Genomic DNA, 23664 nt, shown 5'->3' with positions numbered 1-23664 from the left:
CCAGAGATGGGACTAACTGACTCAGGTAAGCATGAAGAACTCCTAAAATTAACACACACAGGAGACTATTGATAACTTGCAAAACAAATACAAAGCTTATTTGGGCAATGAACAGCTTAACCATGTGCAAGCAGTTTTGTCCTTTGACAGTCGGGGCTATAAATAATTTTTTTCTACCATTTAAAATGTTAGTGCTGGACAGATAAATTTAAGGGAAAAAAACCAATTAATCATCAAAACAAAAAACCATTTACCGGAATAAAAACAATTCCCATTAGCCACATCTGGGACTCATTTAGAACAATAGATCCTCCACTTTCTTTTAAGATAATCCATATTGGAGAAGATTAATCATTCCACTCTTGAGATTTCTGAACATAGTAATGTTTACGGCCTTGGCCTCCAGTGGGCAGTCTCTTTCCCATGCAGTCTAATGAGGAAGACAGACAGTAATGAAAAAAGTAAATGTCGGGATGGGGAAATGAAGAAAGGTTAGGGACAGAGAATGACCATTTTAAACAGCGTGTTCCGGAGAAGCCTCTCTGAGGAGGTGACTTTAGAGCAGACGCCTCATAGCACAGCATTTATCTATATATATGCTAGATGATCTGGGCATCAATATACTTTGCCACTTTCACCCTTGTGCTATAGATTCTCACACAAACTGGAGCCTGCTTTTGACTTTCAGTGGCTTACTGAATCAAGATTCTGTGACATTAGGTGCAAGGGAAACCTGTCACATGGAATTGCTCCATACTGGTTACTGTAGTAGGTTTTCCTGATAAATGGATTGGGTGCCTGCCCTCCAGGAGCACACTGACAGACTCTGAGTCCTTCACACCAATCGAATAGGATCTAGAAAGAGAAGTCAGCAACAGCCCTAGACCACTTCGTCACCAAAAGGACAAAAAAATAGCAGCCCTTCATCCATATGTGTGGAACCTTAAAGAAATCAAATACTTAGAAACCACTTACTGACTTGGAATTATAAAGAAGAAACGATCAGGAAAGCCTGTATATTAGACTATTTTAAAGAAAATACAGTGTTGTTACAGGATTCAAGCATTCACAGAATTATCAGTTGCCATTTTTTGTTTACAACTAACCTCCAGAAAGTCCACAACATAAACATTTGTGATTTTATGGAGGCCCCAATTTGAATCTATGTGTTTAACTTTTTCATGAATTTGTTAAAGCACTCTAAGTCTGTTTACTTAACACAGGTTTTTGTTTATTCTTAATCTAGGACTATGAAAGACATGATACCAAGTACACAACTAAGGGTTGATGAACACACAATGCAACAATTACTGAATACATTGAATAAGCTAAGGACTGGGGAAGCTCTTTATAGGGCATCCACATCTTCTGTTTGTCTTCGCAGGTTGCTTTCCCCAAGCAACCTTTTTTGCTTATCACCTCTGCAGTTGTTGTCCTAAGTGGGAAGCTAAGATTGTTGCTGCTGCTTGCTAATAAAGCACTTTGATCTCGTTCATGTGAAAGGTGTTACGTGTGTGAAGATGGGATCTCCTGATTTTCAGACAACTATTTTGTCTAATGCTGAAATTCAGAAAACACATGTTCAAGACACATTTAAAAAATTACAAAGTGCTGAAGGTTCCCAGATTTGTAGTGCTGACTAGCTTCTGAAATCAGCAGTCAACACCTAAAGGTATCAAAAGGAAAGAATGTGTGACTTTCACTTCTTTGCAAATGCTCTTGGGCAAAGAAGAATGAAAAGAAATTGGAGCACAAATCTTGGAAAGGTTCTTCAATTGATTGTGTATAATCTTTTGAAACATACACGCTGAGATGTTGACTGATTATAATTATTAACAGTAGCTACCTATAATTTATCTCAGCATGAGTAGATATTTTGTAATATTTTATCCATCCTACTTACTGATCAATTAGGACTGAAGGTCAAAGGCTCAAATCATTATGACTTGCTTCTCAGCCATACCATGTGTTCACAGTAACTCTTTAGGTGGTCCTATTATCTCATTTTGTCCCTAGAGAGGACAGAGTGAATGCAAGTTTGGGAAGAAAACCAATGGATGACATACTCTTAACTCCCCTCTGCTACACACCCTACACATAGAAAGTGCTTAGTAGGTGGTGGATTTCCACAGGTAATGATGTCCTGTGGATAACAGCATCTTTTTAAGTGAGCACTTTCTTTTCGTTTCTAGCCACATTATTTACATCTTCCCTCAGAAAGACCTGCAGTATAACTCAGGCTCTTTGGAGTCCCAGTCAAGAGCCCTCTGCCCTTCCGCCAAGTAAGCGCTGTGCTATCTTGAGCAAGTATTTTGCTGAGTCTGTTTCCTCATTTTTCAAATAGGCCTAACAGTTGCACCAACTCAGGGTTATATGAATATTAAATGAAATAAGAGGAAAGTGGCCTAGTAGCTAACTCATAGTAAGTGCGTAATAAATATCTTATTTATGCTACATTTATACTTAATAATTATCAAGATACAGAATGTGTGTGTGTGTATAAAAATTTAAAAGGTCCAGTTCAAAAGGTGATAATTTTACTGGGTAATTTTATTATGATGACATCTTTGTGAGGTGATTGGGAGAAGTCAGGGAAGAACTATTATTCCCACTTAACAGAAAGCACAGAAAACCGAGAGGAATCCTCCTGTTTCTTATGAAGTTACAATGGTGGTTACTAGCAAGCCAGAGCTAGAACACAGCTGTGGCTAGAGCAAGGCCGTACTTGTTCCTCTGTAGAGGGAAGAGTAATCTAAGCAGAGGAGATAGCCAATAAAAAGGACCTGCCTATGTTTAATGACTATCCATTATTTGAAAGGCAGATTCACAAAGAAGTGACGGGGAAAGGTTAATGAGGTTAACAAAACCCCATAAGGCTGATTACAAAGATAAACCATTTGAGTAATGCATAGAATAAGCAAAAAAAAAAAAAAAAACCAAAAAAAATTTCTTTTAAAAAAAACCAACTACAGACTATTAAAGAGTTACAAGGGCTTACAGGACAAATATTTCAGGATTCAATTTCTGGACAAAAATAATCATGTGTCTAAATGAAGCAAACTGGCACTTACGCAGTCCTGAAAATGTGACTGTGTCGTCAGTTTTCTTATTGCTTCAAAACACTTGATCTTTTTCCCATTACTTTGGGGATCTCAGGCATCCAAAGCGAGCCTACGTTTGACAAGCAATTACCAGGGCAGATGGGAAAATAGCCACCCAACCTCAGGGTGAGTGCCCCCATTTTGTTTTACTTGAAACATCACTAGCCATGAGGAAAATAATTCTGCTTAAAAAGCTATCTGCATTTTCAATAGCACCACCTTTCCCAGAGTCCTAGAATGCTGATGGCTAATGTTCCCTGCTACTTTTAATGTTACTCACTGAGTAGGTATTATTTATTTGGGCTCCTGACCAACTGAGTAGGATTAAATCAGCCTGCTATATTTAAGTAAAAACTAATGAGATTTTATTGGGTTTACTTTTGAACCTTCACTGCATTCGCATTTTTAGAACGTGAAAACAGGTTTATGTTATAACATTCCGTGTTTTCATGGTGCTGTGCCAGCTTAGATAACATATATCAAAAACAGCGGGTGTTATATAGAAACCCCCCAAATATCTGGATATTAAAACCCCCAAATGCATTTAAATTATAACATAACAAAGAATAATTATGTTACCATGTGAAGTAATAGTAGGGTTAGTGTGCATAAATTAAGCATTTGAAGAGGACTATTCATTCTTCCCAATGACACAGGTACCGTCTAATTCCCTGAAGTAGTCAATTATCAAACAAAACTCTCATAATGAGAATGTAGTAATACACAATCTGGAATGTTGGCTTCTGATCAATAAACTGTGAGGCATCTGTCACACTGGAACCTCAAAGTAGTCACTGAAACCCTTGAAGCATTGCCACAAGGGTAGCTTGTAAGCATCTTACAACTTCCATATAGACAACGATTTGAGTTGAAGTTCTACAAGCGTTTCCTGAGCATGTGCTCTGTACTCCAAGCACTGAGAAACACAGAGAGAGGGAAATCACACAGTCCTTGCCCTAGAGTGGCTCTCTAATAGGAAAGGCAAACAGATCTATAACTGTCATCCAAGACAGGCTGTGACAAGGAGAATAACACAGGCACGAGTACCGTACAGTGAGAATAATAGGAGTGGAGGAGAAAATGACACTTATTTGGGACAGATAAATTGAGTTAAAATACATTTCCATTTTATAATCTCTGGATTTGAGGAAACCCCACAGTTTATCTTATAGTCCAGCCATCCTGTTGTCAGTTTCCACATGACTCCCCCCCCAAACCAGAGGTTTATATGGAAGAGTTAAAATCAATGCCTTGCAGATTTTATAATGGTAAGGTTGTGAACCAATAGTTGATTTGGCTGCCTTTATGTGTTATGCCCCCTGCTTCTCTCCCCTGCAGTTCATACACCCTAATGGGCTAAGTAGTAGGTTATGGTCTTGCTTTCCCTAAAGTAGCGGTTCTCAAAGTTTAGTCTTTAGACCAGCAGCATCAGCATCATTTGGGAACTTGTTGGAAATGCAAATTCTCGGCCCCCACCCCAGACCTGCTGATCAGAAACTCTGGGAATGCAGCCCAGCGATCCGTTTTAATAAGCCCTCCAGGTGATTCTGGTGCACAGTGAAGTTTGAGAATCACTGGTCTGTATGCGAGAAAGATTATCAGAAAGGACTGAGGACCAACACCACAGGCCCCAAATTACACTCTAGAGACAATGTCCTTTCTCCATTATTTGATGGCGGTGGATAACGGGAACATCAAACTCTGTCCCAACCACTCAGAGGTATTTGCATTCCAATAGAGCCCCCAGAAGCAGCAGTGCTTTAGCTTAGATGACACAATCTATAACTGCAGGAATTAGGGTTTGACAAACTCAGCTCACGAGAGAAATTGTGAAGGGAATCCTCCAGCTGTACCTCATATACAGGAAGTTTGTATCCCTTAGACATTTGAACCAACTGACAACTCATAGGGCAGCATTCAAACACTGGCGAACCGAGGATTCATACAGCCTCTCCCAGCCCATTCCTTCTCAAGGCCACCTCTTGACCAGAACTGTCAGCTGTAGAAAGGATTTCGTCTGTTCCTATGGAGAAAACAACCTAACCTGCCCACCTGCTGCTTGGTCCCCTGCTGTCTAGGTCCTTCATTTTTGAATCTTACCCTTCAAAGGCGGCTTATGTTCATGTTAGCAACAAAAGCAAACAGCGATAACTTCCCTGAGCCCTGAGTCTCATTTTCCTTAGGAAAGATTTTAATCAGAAATACAATGCAGTAAATTGCATCTTCTTTCAGCAATTTAGTTTTCAGCCTTGTTTTTCAAACCAACTTTTGTGCTTGAGGTTAATGTTTTTGCCTGAGGTGTTGAATGAATATTGGAGACTTGACGGGGAAGATAAAAGACAACAAATAAGGGAAGAGGAGAATGGAACCAAGAGTTGATTGAAGGCTGGGGATAATTTGACTATGCCGTGAAAATAGCAAATACAGAAGGAATTAGACCTTTTGCATCAGAGCTGTCTAACAAGCAGCTTGTTAGTTAAATAAGGCTCTCAGTAAAGTGTATTCTGACTTGCATTTCCCAAGATGCCCTGTTCTTCAGACCAAGCTCCAAACACCTTTCAGCTTTTAGTTAAAGTGGAGAAGCAATTCCTTTGGGATTGCTGCGTTAGCATAGTGACAGCAGGTAGACAGCTTGGCAGCAGACTGTGTTCTCCAGAGAACAGGAAAAGAGACACTTGCAAGGGGTGATCTTCCTCATGCATGTTTTTAAAGTCGCATTGGACATTCCCGTCTAAGTTCAAGTTATCTTGCTCTAACCAACAACAGCAGGGAGAGGTTCTTGTTTTCAAAGGTTCAATAAAGCAAAGTATCCCATCCATGTTTGTGAATCAAGGGAGCACCCCAGGCAAAGATGGAAAGCACGCAATACCTGCCATTGAAAGTACCTGAGCATGTGCACACCAAGCCAACACAAAAATCAGTTTTGCTGGGCATGTACCTGCTATACACATGTCTAGGACCAGCTTCATGACAGTCTATAGACGATCGCTTCCATCATCTGGCTTTAAAGGTTCAGAAGAGTTCTGTATATTGTTGAATTGAAAAAGCTTAAGAAAAACACAGGCCCTTGAAGGACTAGGCCTCAGGTTGAAGGTAGCTGTAATGTAGCAAATATTTAAGAACTCAAGATGCTTCCCTAGGGTAGGCCAAGAACAGGCAATGTAAGGCTGACCAACTTCAGTGGTGGTTTGAGGAAGCCGGGGAGTCTCTAGAGGAGGAAACAGGGCGACACCACAATGGGAAATAAGAAAAAGCACAGATAGTAGGATTGTGCTATTATCAAAGGCAGACCTTTGCCATCCATACATACCTCGCTAATCACCTGGGATCTAACCTTAGAAAAAGATGAGTTATACAGGTTGTCTTAGATATTAAAAGCATAATCACAACAGGTTATATAAGTGGGGGAGAAACTGTATTTTAGTGGCTGCGTGAATCAGGAAACAAAACAGATTACAAGGCTACCATACACAATTAGGGAGATAATTGAATTTAGGAGCTGGGAGTGCCCAAAATGGCAGTTGAGCTGAGCGACATGGCACAATATACTATACTTGCCAAGAGTATTACATGAAGGCTCTCTAATGGCCATTTGCCATTTGGAGCTGATGTAGCCTGGGGAAGTGAATAGGCTCAAGAGCTTTTTGTTGTTGTTGTTGTTAATGGAGAGTTTGCCTGAGAAGCAGATTATTTTCCTGAGGTTTCTGCATGCGGTGTCAGTCAAGATTACTGCAAATTAAAAAGAATGCTTGAACACAGTCCCCCGATTTAGATAATTTATACTAACACTGGATGACTAATATTGGTCAAAGAGTATAGTAAGTACTAATAATCCAGGAATAAAAAGAGCTAAGAGTTATTCTTGTGAAAAATGGATGACATGGAATGTGTAAATAATGGGAGCAAATGCAGCAAGATACAGGGACTCTTAAACCATTTAAAGTCTAACACATTACAAAGAGAGTTCAATACTGATAAATGTAGGATAATAAGTTTTGTGGGGCTTTATCATATGCTGTAAGTTTGTGTGGATCATAAAATATAAGGAATAAAAAAAGGAGGGGAGTTGAAAGACACGTCTGGGCGCATTATTTATGAATGATGAAGAGTGAAATGAATGAGAAGAAGAACAGGTAGGCAATGTCCTGAATCATGATGACTTTCATGAGTCATTATCACACAAATCTGCGTGCTTCATAAAATATGAGGAATGTTAAGGAGCAGAAGAGTCAAAAGACAAGTCTACTCAGAATGAGATACAGAATGAAGGAAGAGAGGAACACAGGGGAAATGCGCAGAATAATGATGATTTTTATGAGACTTTAACTCACCAGCCTGGATCCTTCATAAATATAAGCAGTATAGAAAATAAAAGAGCAGCAAAAAGAAGAGACATGTCTGTGTCTGTCATAAAATATGAGAAAATAATGCCAACCAGGCTTGACAAAATAAAAACAAAAATAATTGAGCCTCGTACAGCTGTGGAAAGACACAATGTCTAGATTAATGGGAACAAATACAATGAGTGAGTATAGAATTGTCTTGCCAGCAGGGAATCAGGAAGCACCGAGGTAGGTGTTACTGTTGCAAAGGCCACCTTGCCAATTATGAGCTTGGCAAGTTCATCCCTAACCCCCACCACACTCCCAAAAGAGCCAACAGCATTTAGGGATCAGAAAACCATGTATCATAGTTTTCATTATAGTTTCTAAATGGTTTGGCCTCACTAACACACAATCCCGTCTCAGCTCCTCCAGATCCAATCCCTACGTAGTTTGTAGGAGATTTTCTCAGTTGTTTCGGCTTCATCTATACCCACCTTTGTCAAACGTTGCTTTGCAAAATGCTCTCACAGATTACTGTATAAAACCCAGAATGCCCTTTTATTTTCGTTTCTTGTTACATTGGACTTAGAACCTGAGACCACATCTGTTAGGATTAGTTCAAAATGCAGAACTCGGTGACTTCAAATGTCTTCTCTAATAGAACAAATGGGAGTTCAAAATGATATAGAAACTGGGAGAATCAGATCTGACAAAGCAATGCCAATGTGCCATTTGCATGCCATTCAGAACCATCATTTGCATAATTCATAAAATGGATAGCTCGCTGGAAAGAAGACAGCCATTGATCTAAGTCACAGAGCTAGGTATGTTGGTCTGAGAGTTTATACACAAACACTAATAACAACAATTATCCTTAGCTTACCTTTGTGTGATATTTAATGGCTTATAATTTGTGTCAGGAAAGCCTAACATAGCGCAGAATAAATCTATTAGCATGACTAATTGCAACTGAGTTTGGTGGTGAGGTTTATTAGCTACAGTATATAAAACAAACTTGGGCTAGTAACTGTCTTTAGCTTATTCAGAAATACTTTTCTTTTTCTCAAGTGATCTTTGCTGTCATGCACCTTCAGACACTTGCACTTACTTTGACTTGCTGATTCTGTTAAAAGAATAAATAATCCCAGGATGGAATTATTAGGGTTACTCTGGAAAGCCATGTTGCCGGAATCACGTGGCCTCTTTTAATCCATCATTGAGCTGCCCTTGATACCCTGAATCCCACTTAGTGAAAAAACTGACATTGATGCCCTAGGAAAAATCATTGACCTTGCTCAACCTTCCTCAACTGTGCCAGCTTCACCTATAAAATTCATGTCCAAGAGCTCAGGGCTGCCAAGACTAGGATTAAACTCTAGTGAAAAAACTGTTCCTTCCCCTGCAAATAACACCAGACAGGTAAAAAATGTTTGCTTGGGAATTGTCCCAGGGCCCTTTTCTTAACCGCCAGCCTCCTGGAATTTGTAACAGCTTGTCTGCCAGGCTAGAGCTGAAAGTCATAGGCATTTTAGTGGACTATGTCCCTGAGATACAGCCCTGTTTGGAGTTTAGTTTAATATGTGTAGTTGGTTGTTTTCCTAGAAAAAGAAATTTGTCAGTATGAATCAAGAGCCCTCAAAGTGTTCATAACTATGTATGTAAATGCATAAAAATGTACGCAACAAACTCATACTGCTGATTACCTCTGGTAGGAAGACCAGGAAGTGGGAGAGAAGTGGTCAGCAGAGATTTGGGTCCTATCTAGAACATATTTATATACTAACTAATGTGATTAATTCTAATTGTGATAAGATAGAAGTATCCTTCCACAACTGGGACTCTCTCTTAAGGAAACAATAAGAAATTGAACAATAAGAAAAGATTAAGAAACAACTAAATGTCCTAAAATAGAGGGTGTATTAAACAAGTTACAGAATACTATTTTGAGGGTATGTTAAATAATAAGGAAGATGATATGTTAAAGAATTTCTAATTACATTGGACAATGTTGGTAATATACTGTTAAAAACATTTGGATTCAGAACCATACCTAGTGTGATCTTAATTTTGATGAGTATAAAAGGTATGCATACCCTCCCCAAAATATTGTTACTTGTTTCTACTGGTTGGTAAAATTATTATTTTCTTTGTTTTACTAGATTGTCTTTTCCTGAATTTTCTGCAGTGTAGCTTCTGAAACCTAATTTTAATATGCTTTGATATTTGTCTTGGTCTTGTGTTGCAGGCGTGCCTGTGTGATTCGAGGCCAAGTGGTCGCCATAGATGGAACCCCTCTAGTAGGGGTAAATGTCAGTTTCTTGCACCACAGTGATTATGGGTTTACTATCAGCCGACAAGATGGAAGGTATGTCAGTATTACTTCTAAACATTGTGGGAGCCAAATACTGTCCTCTAGCCATGGGTAAAACCAGGCCTTAGATGAATTGGTGATGATAAGCCCATCTTCCTTCCAGCTGTATCTGGAAAAGTCTTTGGTGATGTTTATTTCCTCTATGCCCCATCAAATTCAAACTGAATTTCTCTTCTGATCCTTCACTGTTATTCTCAAGTCTTCTTGAAACTCTAGCCACGTGGAAAGTTTTCTATCCTTCATTTAATTTCATTTATAAATCCAGCTTCAAAGTTCAGTAAGATAATTAATACAAATGATAAATAAGGAACCACAGAACATTTCATCTGTTCTCCCATGACAACCCCAAAATATTTCAGGAGTGATCATGTCCAAAAGATGTCTTCCAAAAGTACGGAATTCACCCATTTTAATTAACGTATTTATTTTTATTGTTTTAATTAACATATTTTTTATGGTGTCCTCCCTAGCCAATCTGTTTGACTAGTGGCTACAACTGATGGTCAAGCATAGGTAGCCTATTTAACTATATTGATTAAAATAGTTAAAGCACCACCAGTCTGCTTTCTAAGGGATTCGTAAGGTTCTCTGAGACCTGGGAAGTAAGACCTCTAAGTAAAACCTTTTCATCTTGGAAAAGGATTTGCTCACAAAAACACTTTTGTTGCTGTCATTTAGACAGACATTTGTTCAGAATATTTGAGTCAATAGGCCCATGCATCCAGTATAAAGGTACCTATTTATGACTCTCAGGAACACTGTAATAATGGCCTTTAGGTGCCCTAGTCTCCAGGTGGCTACCTTTAAAATGTCCTACTTATAACAAGCTGCTTCAATACTCACAAAAAAAGACCTGTTGGCTTGGCACTTTATCACAGTGTGAGAGACTTTCTCATTTTGAGAACCTATAATCAAACTTTGTTAGTCCTGACCACTTCAGAAATGTTAATCGTCCAACTTGGGCTGTGCTGGATTTATTTTTTCAGCTGCCTCTCAAGAAAGTGCTTATAAAATTAGTTAAAGAAGATAACAAGGAAGAGTTTCAACCAACTTAAGACAACAAACTTTTTAAAGACTTTAATGAGTCATATGAATTATTTATATGTAAATTATATTGCTAACTACTAACTACCTATGTATTGATTATAACAAGTTCAGCAGAGCTACTTTGATAGTGAGTAATGTGTACATATGTACACACACACATACTCTCTCTTTCATGCACATATATATATCACATTTCTATCAAATATCTATATCTGCAGTTCTCTTAATTTAAATGGATCTTTCTCCCAGTTACACTGAATGATGAAATTCTGGGAATTTACTCACCAGTAACTAGTACACACAACTAGCCTCTCCTTTACAGGGATATTCAACCATGTACTCACACATTGAGAAATGGATTATTTCTTAAGCAGAATATGTCCCCTGAGATAGTTGACTAAGATCTTATGGCTTCTCAGGTAGAACTGATGGACCCTCATGTTTTTTAGCTTGTGTATGAAAGTTTCAGTGAATTATTCGATATTCACGAAAGAACTTAAAAGAAGCTCAATGTCTAAAGAGTCTAAAAATTTCTGCTTCCAACTTGCAGAGAACATTAAAAAGGGTAATTTTGTTGTTATTTTTGTGTTTTTCATTTTAAGTAAAATGCCAAGACCCTCCTCTGCTGAGCTCATTGTGGGAACTAGGTTTATGTAGATGACTAGCCAAAATCCTGTCTGGCTATAACTCTCCCCTGAGCCTCCATAAAGGGTGTAAGCATGCAAAATATGGGTCTGAAATGCCAACCAGACTGTTCCACTGTCACTTCTTAGATGTAAAGTGGTAGGGTGATGAGAGGATCCATTTATATGTCTCTGCTTGTTGCTACCTCAGATTGAGTAAGCACATTTCAAACATAGAAAATATAAGAAACTGGAGATCTAATTTGAGTTCTTTAAGGATTCTCCATACTTCTTTCCAAAGAGGCCATATTAGTTTGCAGCCCCACCAACAGTGTAAAAGTGTTCCTCTCTCTCCACGTTCGCCATCACATCTGTAACTATGGGACTTTGTGATGTGAGCTACTCTCACTGGGGTTAGGTGCCATCTCGGGGTGGTTTTGATTTGCATTTCTCTGATAATCGGGGACAATGAGCATTTTTTATATGTCTGTTAACCATTTGTCTCTCTTTCTCAGAGAAGGTTCTGTTCATGTCTCTTGCCCAGTGATAGATGGGATGGTCTTGCTTCCATTTGATCCCACAATCCCATTACTAGGCATCTACCCAGAAAGAAAAAAAATCATTTTATCACAAGGACATTTACACTAGATTGTTATTGCAGCTCAATTTACAACCTCCCAAGATGTGGAAACAACCTAAATGCTCATCCATCCAGGAATGGATGAACACACCATGGAATATGTATACCATGGAATGCTACTCAGACATTAAAAAAGATGGAGACTTTACACCTTTTGTATTAACCTGGATGGAGTTGAAACACGTTCTTCTTAGTAAAGTATCAGAAGAATGGAAAAGCAAATATCTAATGTACTTAATACTAATATGAAGCCAGCAGACCATCTAATACATGCCCATTTAAGAGCAAAACTCAATTCAAGTTGGGGGGAGGGGAATGAGGGAAAGAAGGGGGAGATTGGTGTGCTCCCACTTAATCGGAACAATATAAAGGTATATGGCACACCTTTGGGCTGTGGGACACAACTATGAGAGGGACTCTACCTAACAAATGCAAATATTGTAACCTGGTTGGTTATACTCTCACATTAACCTGAAATTAAAAAAGAAGAATATAACTGAGGGCAAAATATTATAGAAAGCCTGAGATTAGCACTTAAATAGTAGACAGAGTATGATATATATAAAATGCTAAAAGTCTCCTTGATTGAAATGTCAATCCCACAGTCTGCTGCAGTACTTACGATTCTCACCAGTGGCATCACTACTTTAGGTGATGCTATCAGCTCTCTCAAAGTCCATGTTAAATACAAATACATCATGTGGGGTGTAGAATTATTTACACCCATGATCAACCACTTACAAACGTTGTTTGACAACTTTCCCTAGAGAACCAGGAATAGTGTAGGTGGTCACGGGACCAAAGCGATGATGTATACAAAGCAGAAGGAAGGATGTTGGTATAAGACTGAGCCCTTTAAAAGGATGAAGAGATTCTCTATTCCAATAGAGAGAGGCCAGCATAGCAAAAAAGAAAAAAGACAATTATAAAAGAAATGCAAATGTTTGAGTGCGCACTGTATGCCAGGCACTTTCATTAATGTCATTCTGTTTCTGTCCTCACAGCAACCCCTTAGAGATAGATATCATTATTTTCATCTTCTATCTTTGTCAGATGAGAAACTAATACAGTTAATAAGGTCAGAACCCAGGATTTAAACCCAGATAACCCGGCTCTTATCCTCTAATTTTCCCCCTTCAGTTTGTATCTACAAGGGCCGTCCAGAAAGTATCCAACCATGTATGTCTCTACCTTTCATATTATATGTCTGCAGACTTTCTGGACAGCCCTCATCTAAGCAGTACTCAGTAAGATGTTGAAAGAGAACTATTTATAAATAGTTCAGCTGATGATAAGCAAAATAGATGAAGTGATGACATTCTTAGAAGGTTCTTGAGAAACATTAAAATCTCAAGAACTTTGTTCTGACAATTGGAAGATGAATAGACGGTTCCTTCTGATTCCCTTCAACACAAAGGTTTGTTCCTTTATGGATACCACTGGGCAGAGGTAAACACATTGCACAAGCCTCAGTAGTCTTCCATCTATGAACAGGACTTGTTTGACCTATTACAGACTGACAACAATCTGGAAACAATAAATCCTCTCCCTTGGGTCCTTTATACCCATTCTCATATGACCTGTCCTTAATGACCCAGGCAAATGAAGGTGGTTTGTTGTGGGAGAAATCCCAAAGAACTAATCATTCAGAGAGCATTCTATTTGGCATTGGGAGGGTTTAGATGGAGTTTTGGCCACAGATCCACCTTCTATCTTGCTAACGATTAATGAGTCATCCAAGCAGCATTTATTCCATATAACAACTAGGTGGGAAGAGGAGCAGTGTATCAGTCAGAGTTTTGCAGGGATACAAAACATAGATATATAGATAGCTATAGTGAGAGAGAGAGATTTATTTCAGTTTATTTAAAGGAATTAGCTTGTGTGGTTGTGAGGACTGGCAGGTGTGAAATCTGTAGAGCAGGCGGGCAGACTGGAAACTCTCAGAAAATTGATACAGTGGTCTTGAGGCAGAATTTCTTTTTTCTCACAGAAATTTCAGTTTTGTGCTCAAGGCCTTCAACTGATTGCATGAGGCCCACCGGCATTATCCAGGACCATCTCCTTTACTTAAATTCAACTGATGACAGATATTAACCACGTCCACAAAATGCCTCCGTAGAAACACCTAGACTGTGTTTGATTAAATAACTCAGAACTATAACCTAGCCAAGTTGAGACATAAAATAAACCCACCTAAGAAAACTACAAGTTAGAAGGAGAACTTAAAAATCAGTATGTGCTCATGGAAAGAAATCAAAAGCTGGCCTCTACCGCCTTTGAACTATCAGGAAAGAAAACGTGGCAAATTTAGAAGGATGAAGAGATTCTGATTTGAGAAGAAAGTTAATGTTCGTTAAATCCCTACTCTTATGGTTGACTGTTAAGTCTTTATCTAGTCTTCTCACTTAAAATAGTAAATGAGAGGTTAGTCATAGGGGCTCCATTTTACTAAAAAGAGAAACTGGCTCAGCACCTGTAGCTCAGTGGCTAGGGCGCCAGTCACATATACCAGAGCTGCTGGGTTCAAATCCAGCTCAGGCCCACCAAACAACAGTCACAACTACAAACAAAAAATAGCCAGGTATTGTGGTGGGAGCCTGTAGTCCCAGATACTTGGGAGGCTGAGGCAACAGAATCGCTTAAACCCAAGAGTTTGAGGTTGCTGTGAGCTTTTGACGCCATGGTACTCTACCCAAGGTGACAGACAACTTGAGACTCTGTCTCAAAAAAAAAAAAAAAAGACACAAAGTTAACATGACAAAGGTGGTATTTGAACCCAGTTATGTAGGAAGCCAAACTTGCATTCTTTCTGCAAAGCAAGATGCCTGTCCAGTCTGCTTAATCTTTTTAGAAGTATAAAATAATTTCCAGGTACATATGTTATTGCTTTGATACTTTAGTTTTTTTCTTTTCTTTTTTTTTTTTTTGAGACAGTCTAACTATGTCACCCTCTGTAGAGTACTATGCTGTCACTGATCACAGCAAACTCAAACTCTTAGGCTTAAGTGACTCTTTTACCTCAGCCTCCTAAGTAGCTGGGACTACAGCTGCTCACCACAACACCTAGCTATTTTTTCTTGTTGTAATTGTCATTGTTTGGCAGGCCCCAGGCTGGGTTCGAACCCACCAGCCCTGGTACATGTGGCTGGTGCCCTAGCCGCTGAGCTATAGGCACCAAGTATATTTAGTTTTTATGTATGTTTTTGTTGTTGTTATGTTTAAATAAATAAGCACTTCAGTTTGAAGGAATCAAAAGTCAGGATTTAGGTAAAGCAAATAAACTTGCCCAAGGACACAAAGTTAAATCAACAATCAACATAGAAGATAAACTAGAGGAAATACTTCGTGACAAGTAATGTCAGATTTTCCCCCACTACACTTGCTTTAAACGGTTCTTGTATTATCATGAATTGAGCCCCTCTGTCTTAAACCATAAGCCATTTGAGTTTTCTGTTTTTAGTTCAAACCTAGATTATTTTCTATAGCTAATGTAGTTCTCCAAATCCTCGTTTTGGAAACTGCCTTAATATTACAGCTACTTCACTGAAGAAGCTACAATAAAAAATATTGTATTAGCCATCCTTTGTTACTGTCCATTTATCTTTATCTGAAAGATTTTGGCAACAAGACCCAATTGGTAATACTATAATAAATATAATAAATGTCATATGAAGAGAGTGGTGAGATGTCCATAATTAAGTCTGATTCCCTATCAGGACTTTTTATCATTGAAAAAAAGTTTTACCAACATATCTCTTTTAATGCAGGCAATTGCTTACATTTCTCTCCTATGGATTTAAGTTGCTTTGACTATTAAGGAGCATCATATTGGCCTTTGTCCATTTTTAAGATACAATGATAATAATTTAATTTTACTTATGAGTTTATGCTTTTTGAATGGTCTTAAGTGCCTTGTCTCAAAGACGTCAGTAGACCCAAAAGAGAAGTAAGGTAGAAGCATCCAGTACACAATGAAGTGAAATTTGAGTCTATTAGGCCCCAGTTCAAAAGCCTTGTCATAGATCACATCTCAGGATGACCAGAGTTGGCTTACAGGAGAGGTGGTCTTACTTGGTCAGAGATCTAGAAAGAGTTGTCAGTGGAGATAGAAATCTGAGTTGTAAGTAGAGATAGGCAGGGTCTATTACAGGCTGTCTTTCGAAAAGAAACCAAAATACATTCTGGAACAAACCAGAAATCCTAAATCTGAGGTTCAGGGAGGATAGGGAGCCAAAGGAGGTAGTCAGAGTGGAGGGTTCAGGCATGGTATATTCAACCAGATTTCACTGAACAATTTTCATGTTCTAGTATCTTTCTCCACATTTCATCTCAAAGACACTGTCTGCTTTATGACACTATGTTTTTGACCCTGAACAAGATATTTAACCTTTTGGCTCCTTCTTTTTCTTATGTTACATTATAGCAATTTTTGAGGATGAATAATGCATTACATTAAAGATGCTGCTGAATGTTAAACGGTTATCTTTTTATATCTTTAGCACAAGGGGAAACAACAATGTCAGATTTGGCTTTTCAGAAATGCATTCAGTGATATTGTTTAAGATAGTAGTAAAATTGGCTCATAAATTCTGGATAGACATCAACTGGTGATGTGGAATTTCTTCTCAGAAGTCTACTAGATAATGAAAATAAGTCATCTATGGAATGAGTATTTAGTTAGAGGGAATTTATAAAATAGAGAATACATGGTTGGGCACAGTGGCTGATGCCTGTAATCCCAGCACCTTAAGAAGCCAGAATGGGAGGACTGCTTGAGCCCAGAGCTTGAGACAAACCTGAGCAACACAGCAAGACTCTGTCTCTACAAAATAAGAAAAAAAAAAAAAAAACCAGGCATGGTGGCATGCACCTGTAGTCTTAGTTACTCAGGAGGATAAGGCAGGAGGATGGCTTCAGCTCCTGGAGTTTGAGGTTTCAGTGAGCTATGATTGTGCCACTGCTCTCCCGCCCAGGCAACAGAGCAAGACCCTTATCTTAAAAAAAAAAAAAATACACACACACAAATATCATAAAATAGACAATACAAATGGATGTAGCTGAGTTGCCAGAAAAGCAGAGGGCACTAAAATTAACCTAATCTCTGAACTTGAATTTTATTTTGATTATTCATTTGGTTGAAACTGTCTCACATTTTCTCCTTCTCAGCTTTGACCTCGTAGCCGTTGGAGGTATCTCTGTCGTCTTACTCTTTGACCGATCACCTTTCTTGTCTGAGAAGAGGACACTCTGGTTGCCTTGGAATCAGTTTATTGTAGTAGAAAAAGTGATCATGAAGAGAGTTCTATCGGACCCACCAGCCTGTGATATTTCCAACTTTGTCAGCCCAAACCCTATTGTGCTTCCTTCACCGCTTACATCATTTGGAGGGTCCTGTCCAGAGAGGGGAACTATTGTCCCTGAGCTGCAGGTAGGTATATTGGCCTTTGAAGGTATAAAATCATAGTATCATGGGATGGTCAGCAGTATATAATGCCTATTTTTTCCCTATTATTCCTACCAGCCATGTAATAATATGCTTCCCTTTGTTTGAGAAAACTTTATATGTAGTTTCTCTGGCACATATTTGTAAGGTTATTGGCAAGGGCTTTAAGGTGCTATCTGGGGCCACGGAGGCCTAGCTGTCGTGAGGATTAAACTCTAAATTTTGATCTAATTAACACTGTGCTCTGAAGAACAAAGCCAGCTGGCTTAATAGCGGTAACAATATAGTCAATGAGCTTGGACTGTACATGGTTCTGAAATTAAAGCTCCTTAAGGAATCTGGTTTTCTTCCATTATCTAGTTTGTGTCCATTGTCACGGCTTTTAGAAATCACGACAACTTGTGTAGCTGTGTATAGTAAAGATAGTTTTTCAAGCCTATGGATTTTTTAAAAGATTATTTTGTTTCTGGATATTCAAGCTTCATAGTCAGAAGAAAATATTTCTGAACCTTGATATTTTAGCATTCTTGACAATTCTTCCTTAATATTATCATTTCAATATTAAGTCATTTCTCTTACCACATCATAGAAATATTTTAATGATAGTTAGATGTAGAGGCCACCAAAATGGATTTGTACATTGTATAGATACAGAAATCAAGAAGTATACTCAAAAAGAGGGAAATGGACACTCCAAGACGGAGGGGTTTTTTTTCCCCATCATCCTATCCCCAGCTTTTAGCAGTTGCTTAGAGGCTGCCACTTAAGAATGTCTGACACAAAAACAGTACTCTCTAGGAAGAATAGGGAAAGAGCTATCCTTCCTATCTTTTCCATTGATTTTTCTTAGAGGGAAGAAAAAAACAAAACAATATTTAATGAGTGTATTTGATTGGTACACCAATCTCTTCACCGATGTCATTAGGAAGTACAGATCTTCTTTTAGCAAAAAGTTTTCCCCCTTACCTGGGATTGCATGTTTCCTTGGTACAATGAAATACTAGAGTGGTAGGTGTCATGTTATCCGTCTCTGTGTCTCTATTGTACTTCTGCCACCATCTGAGAAGATAACCAGTGGACAGCTCTGGTATCAGATGGCTAATGTAGGGGAAGCAAAAGTGGGCAAAGTGTGCGCAAGAGGAACTGTGTCCTCAGAAACAGGAGGATGACCCAAAATCCTGAACAAGATGAGATATTATGTGTTTAACAATCAAATCTTTTGGGGGGGGGCAGGGGGGGCAGAGTTTCATTATGTCCCCCTCGGTAGAGTGCTGTGACGTCATAGCTCTTGGGCTTAAGTGATTTTCTTGCCTCAGCCTCCCAAGTAGCTGGGACTACAGGCGCCCAGCACAATACCTGGCTATTTTTTGTTGCAGTTGCCATTGTTGTTTAGCTGGCCCAGGCCAGGTCCGAACCCACCAGCCTGGGTGTATATGGTCTCCTCTTACTTTTCCATTGACAAGTAAGAGGAGACAAAGTTCAGAGGTGAAAATAAATAAAGGCACAAAAATATCATCACTGTCCATGTTACCCTAAATGTGTGGGTAACACAGAATGGGGCTTTTCTTCAGATGTGTTTTGAAAGATGACAGTCAGGGAACACAAGATTCAGTTTCAGTTACCAGGTTTGGTTATTTAACTTTATCTGGTAATAATAAGCAATAAGGGGCGGCGCCTGTGGCTCACAGGTCTAGGGCGCCGGCCCCATATGCCAGAGATGACGGGTTCAAACCCAGCCCTGGCCAAAAACTGCATAAAAAAATAATAAGAAGTAATAGCAATTATTTAAAGAAGTCATGTGGTATTTTCACCCTGAGACCAATGTTTGTATAAAATTTGCAGAGGAATAAGTGGGAGTTATTTGCTTCTCACTTGTAGATGCCAACTTGGAGAAACTTGTTCCCGGCCATTGGTACATCCAGGCATAGAGAAATATGTAAGAAAAATTTGATTAAAAATTTGGCCTCAGAGCCATTCCAAAGTACAAAAGAAAACAAATTCGGTGGCATCAGTAAAGATTAATTCTAGGCAAACCATAATCTTTGTCATAAAATATCACTTGCTGGGCCTGATTTCTGGAGTCCTTCCTCGTAGAGAACCTAACCTGAACAAGGGTTACAGCAATGGTGTCGTGATATATGAGTTAACATGAGGGAGGATTTTGTGTATTGATACAGCCTGTAAGGAAAAGACCCCTAATGGAGCACATAGCACTGAATTGCTTGACATTCAGCAGTGTGATCTTTTCCAACTCCTACTAAGCAGTTTTAGGAACACAGTTTAAAAACTCAAATTATTCTTTACACAGTCTTTCCTAATAGGGCAAAAACGAGAGCAAGCCTTAGGGTTGAGTGGATATCTCATCCCAGCGTATGTGGGGCAAAAGTTGAAACCTGCCGTCACATAGTCTCACAGGATTTGGAAACAAATGCCCTGACATCCTTAGATCCCCTGGGGCTCCCTGCTTTGGCACCTTGCTGACACCACAAAGCGTGCAATGGCCTCATCTGCCTGGACCGCTGATTTGGCTCATTTGGCTTTTTTTGTCTTTCAGGTCGTGCAGGAGGAAATCCCCATTCCTTCTAGCTTTGTGAGGCTGAGTTACCTAAGCAGCCGTACCCCTGGGTACAAAACCCTCCTAAGGATCCTTCTGACCCATTCAACGATTCCTGTGGGGATGGTAAAAGTACACCTCACAGTAGCTGTGGAAGGACGACTCACACAGAAATGGTTTCCTGCTGCAGTTAATCTCGTCTACACGTTTGCCTGGAATAAGACTGACATCTATGGACAAAGAGTTTGGGGCTTGGCAGAGGCTTTAGGTATGTTGAATCAATTCTATGTAAATAGCACTATTATGTTCATACAACAGAATATTCTAGTTGCATATTAATTTGTATTTGGGATCATTCTTGATTTTCTTCTGTGTAAAGTATCTAAGGTGTTTTTTCTTCCATTTAAACACTCACTTTGGGCCTGTTTAGAGTTGCCTTTTGACACATTTTTCTTCAAAACGATTTAACTTCCCCTTTCATAAAGGCTGCATACTAGTGGAATCACACAGTATCTGACTTGTAACTGTCTCCAGAGCTGAATGTTGCCTTCTAACTGTGACCTTTGGTGTGGCGTTCTTTAGGCCATGTTTTTGGATTTGACATTTAGACTGTCATTTCCACTTAGAAACTACAAAATTTGAACTTATAGGCATCTCCACTTATTATCTTTTATGTCTAAGATGGTTAGACTCCATTAACTTGTTATTTCTGTAGGTTAAATAAAAACTTATCCTGCTGCCTTATTCGTTTTGATTTTCTATAATTGCAAGACTTTCAAACCTAGAATTTTATAGATAACAGGAACCTGAAGAGATTTTTTTTTTTAGGCCTATGGCTTTCAGATATTAAATTCTCTGAGACAAATAGCATTTTTAAAAATGAGACTAAGATAGATGGGTCAGTTTTTTTTTTTTCAAGTAAGAATATTTTTAAAAGGGCAGCGCCTGTGGCTCAGTGAGTGGGGCGCCAGCCCCATATACCGAGGGTGGCAGGTTCAAACCCAGCCCCGGCCAAACGGCAGCAAAAAATAGCTAGGCATTGTGGCAGGCCCCTGTGGTCCCAGCTACTTGGGAGGCTGAGGCAAGAGAATCGCCTAAACCCAGGAGCTGGAGTTTGCTGTGAGCTGTGACACCACGGCACTCTATCAAGGGCAATAAAGTGAGACTCTGTCTAAAAAAAAAAAAAGAATATTTAAAAAGAGAAAAAAACTGACTGTAACATACTACTTGTATTTCCTGCCATTACCACAATTCTATAAATGAGGAAATCTTAACACCAAAAAAGGAAACTAGTCTGTCTTAAGAAAAGACAGTAAGCAATCTAACCCTGATGCTCAGAGAAAGAGACAGGCTGACGCCAAATTATTTGTTTCTCTCACTCTGTAGAAGACAAGGAAAACTTCCTAAGGGACTGTACAGGTCTGTGGACCTGCAGTTAAGAGCCATTGATCCTTGTGCCTTCAGGCAGTATCTCACGGAAACCACCCTTGGACATGTGAGAAGACTATTCTAAAGCTCTGCAGAGGTGACATTTTCGCCTCCTTTAGAAGTGTCTATTATGGAACAACTCCCATATAGCTGACCTATATCTCTTAGGCAACAATGTATTAATTTTTTCTCTCTCTTTTTAGAGGAAAATAGAGCGAGGGAAAGAAAAGGCTAGTGTACCTTTTTTACCCAAGACACCATCATATATTTAAATAATTAATTCCTCTGTGTTGGACTTCATTGGAATGCAAGGAACATAGACATATTTCCTCAGTGAATAGATAATTATTGTAAAGACACCCAAGAAAGTAAGAAAGAGCAAGAGACATCAACAGCCTCACAGGCAAGCCTCACAGACCTACAGCTCTAGAAGGCCAGCATTTGCTGTCAACTCAAAAATAGCTCAAGTTGTTTCTTCCACAAGAGTCCACTTGCTTCCTATAGTGCTGACTTGGCCACACTTTCGACAGAGCTCTGTTCATCTCTTTTTTTTTGTATTAAGTCATTTGTACATAGATCATGAATACATTTATGCCATTATGAGATTCAATGTGTAGATTATTTGTACAAATCGGAGTGCTTACATCCTACTAATCAACATAGCCTTCACCTCATTTACCCAATTACAGCATTAAGACATTCGTGTTCTACACTTGATCCAACTTGTACTTGCAATATGCTCCATAGGTGTGGTCTCCCTACTAGCCCCCTCTCTGTCGACCCACCCTCCTCCCTTCCCATCTTCCTCCCCTTCCCTCCTTCATCCTAGGCTATAGTTGTGTTTCATTTTTCATATGCAAGTGTGAGTGATTGTAAATTGGTTTCACAGTAGTACTGAGTGCATTGGATTTTTTTTTCCATTCCTGAGATACTTTACTAAAGAGAATATTTTCCAGCTCCATCCATGTAAACATAAAAGAGGTAAAGTCTTCATTTTTCAATGCTGCATAGTATTCCATGGTATATATATATACCACAATTTATTAACAGAGCTCATCTCTTCACCTACCATAGCAACTGCCCTCCTTTTCTCTCAGCAATTCATACCCTTGAGTCTGCAAACTTTCCTCATATCTTGCATTCAAATTCCTCTTAGAGAGAATATCATATTGTATCAGCCAGTCACTGTACCTTAGAGAACACCCCTGTAAGGCAGAATTCTACCATTTCATTATTCTACCACTGAGGTCTCTGGTCAGCCTACAGAATCCTGCTAAATCCCTATTCCCGTGAGTGCAGTGGTTAAGAGAACTCTAAAGCCAGACTCCCTCCCTGGGTTCAAATCATCCCTTGTCTATTTACTAGCTATGTGACATTGTATATATTACGTAACCTTCAAAGTGCCACAATTTTTCCATCTATAAAATGGATATCATAAAGAATATGTTGCTCACAGTTTTGTTATGATATGATAATTAAATGAGATGAGTAATGTAAAGCGTGTGGCCTATTGTAAGCATTCAACAAATAATAGTTCTTGGCATTGTTTTCTTCAGTTGTATTGTGGCCAGGATATTGGGACCATGTGGTATATGCAGGTGTCTACTGCCTGAGTTTCTCTAAGAAGGGGATTGTGGGTATAATAGGCAGACACTCTGTATTACTTACTCTTCATTTGCCCTCTCTGCTACCCCCACACACACACACACACTCACATAATCTCTTCTCTCTCCCCTCTCTGCTCCCCTCTGTCTTCTGTGGACTGCACTGCCTAGACACCTTTGCCCTCGGGCTTACCTTTTGATTCAGTCAATGTGTGGTGCCATCCAGAGACTACAGAGTGGAAGGTGAACTTGGTCAGGGTATCTACCTCTCTCCTTGCTTTACTGCAGTTCTGACAGTGACCACATTCGAAGATAGTGGCCAAATAGCCAAATAGCCATCCTCCAAATCCTCAAGTTCTCTGATCTCATGTATCATCATTCCCCCCTCTTGCCCCTGTAAGTTCACAGTGGTTCTCATGTTGCCAGCCCTTGGGTGAGTCTTCATCCCTTGTCAATTTCCTTAACTCTGCCCACGTCTTCATTCAAACTCTACAGTGAACACTTGGAGTGTGATATCTTATTCCA

At 39.2% G+C, this 23664-nt stretch overlaps 1 protein-coding gene across 3 annotated transcripts in view; it reads left to right on the top strand.

The window, feature by feature from the left end:
• Positions 1-23664, top strand: part of TENM1 (teneurin transmembrane protein 1) — a 596275-nt gene that overhangs the window by 426349 nt on the left and 146262 nt on the right. For all 3 annotated transcript variants that reach the window (XM_012812797.1, XM_003801898.2, XM_003801899.2), the window contains exons 16-18: positions 9672-9791; positions 17277-17538; positions 20108-20375. In XM_012812797.1, coding sequence (XP_012668251.1) covers positions 9672-9791; positions 17277-17538; positions 20108-20375 — 650 coding nt within the window. The remainder of the gene's footprint in view (positions 1-9671; positions 9792-17276; positions 17539-20107; positions 20376-23664) is intronic.

Source organism: Otolemur garnettii, unplaced genomic scaffold (assembly GCF_000181295.1).
Source record: "Otolemur garnettii isolate 467f Iridium unplaced genomic scaffold, OtoGar3 scaffold00224, whole genome shotgun sequence".
NCBI lineage: Eukaryota > Metazoa > Chordata > Mammalia > Primates > Galagidae > Otolemur > Otolemur garnettii.
This window is presented reverse-complemented; position numbering and strand designations above follow the sequence as displayed.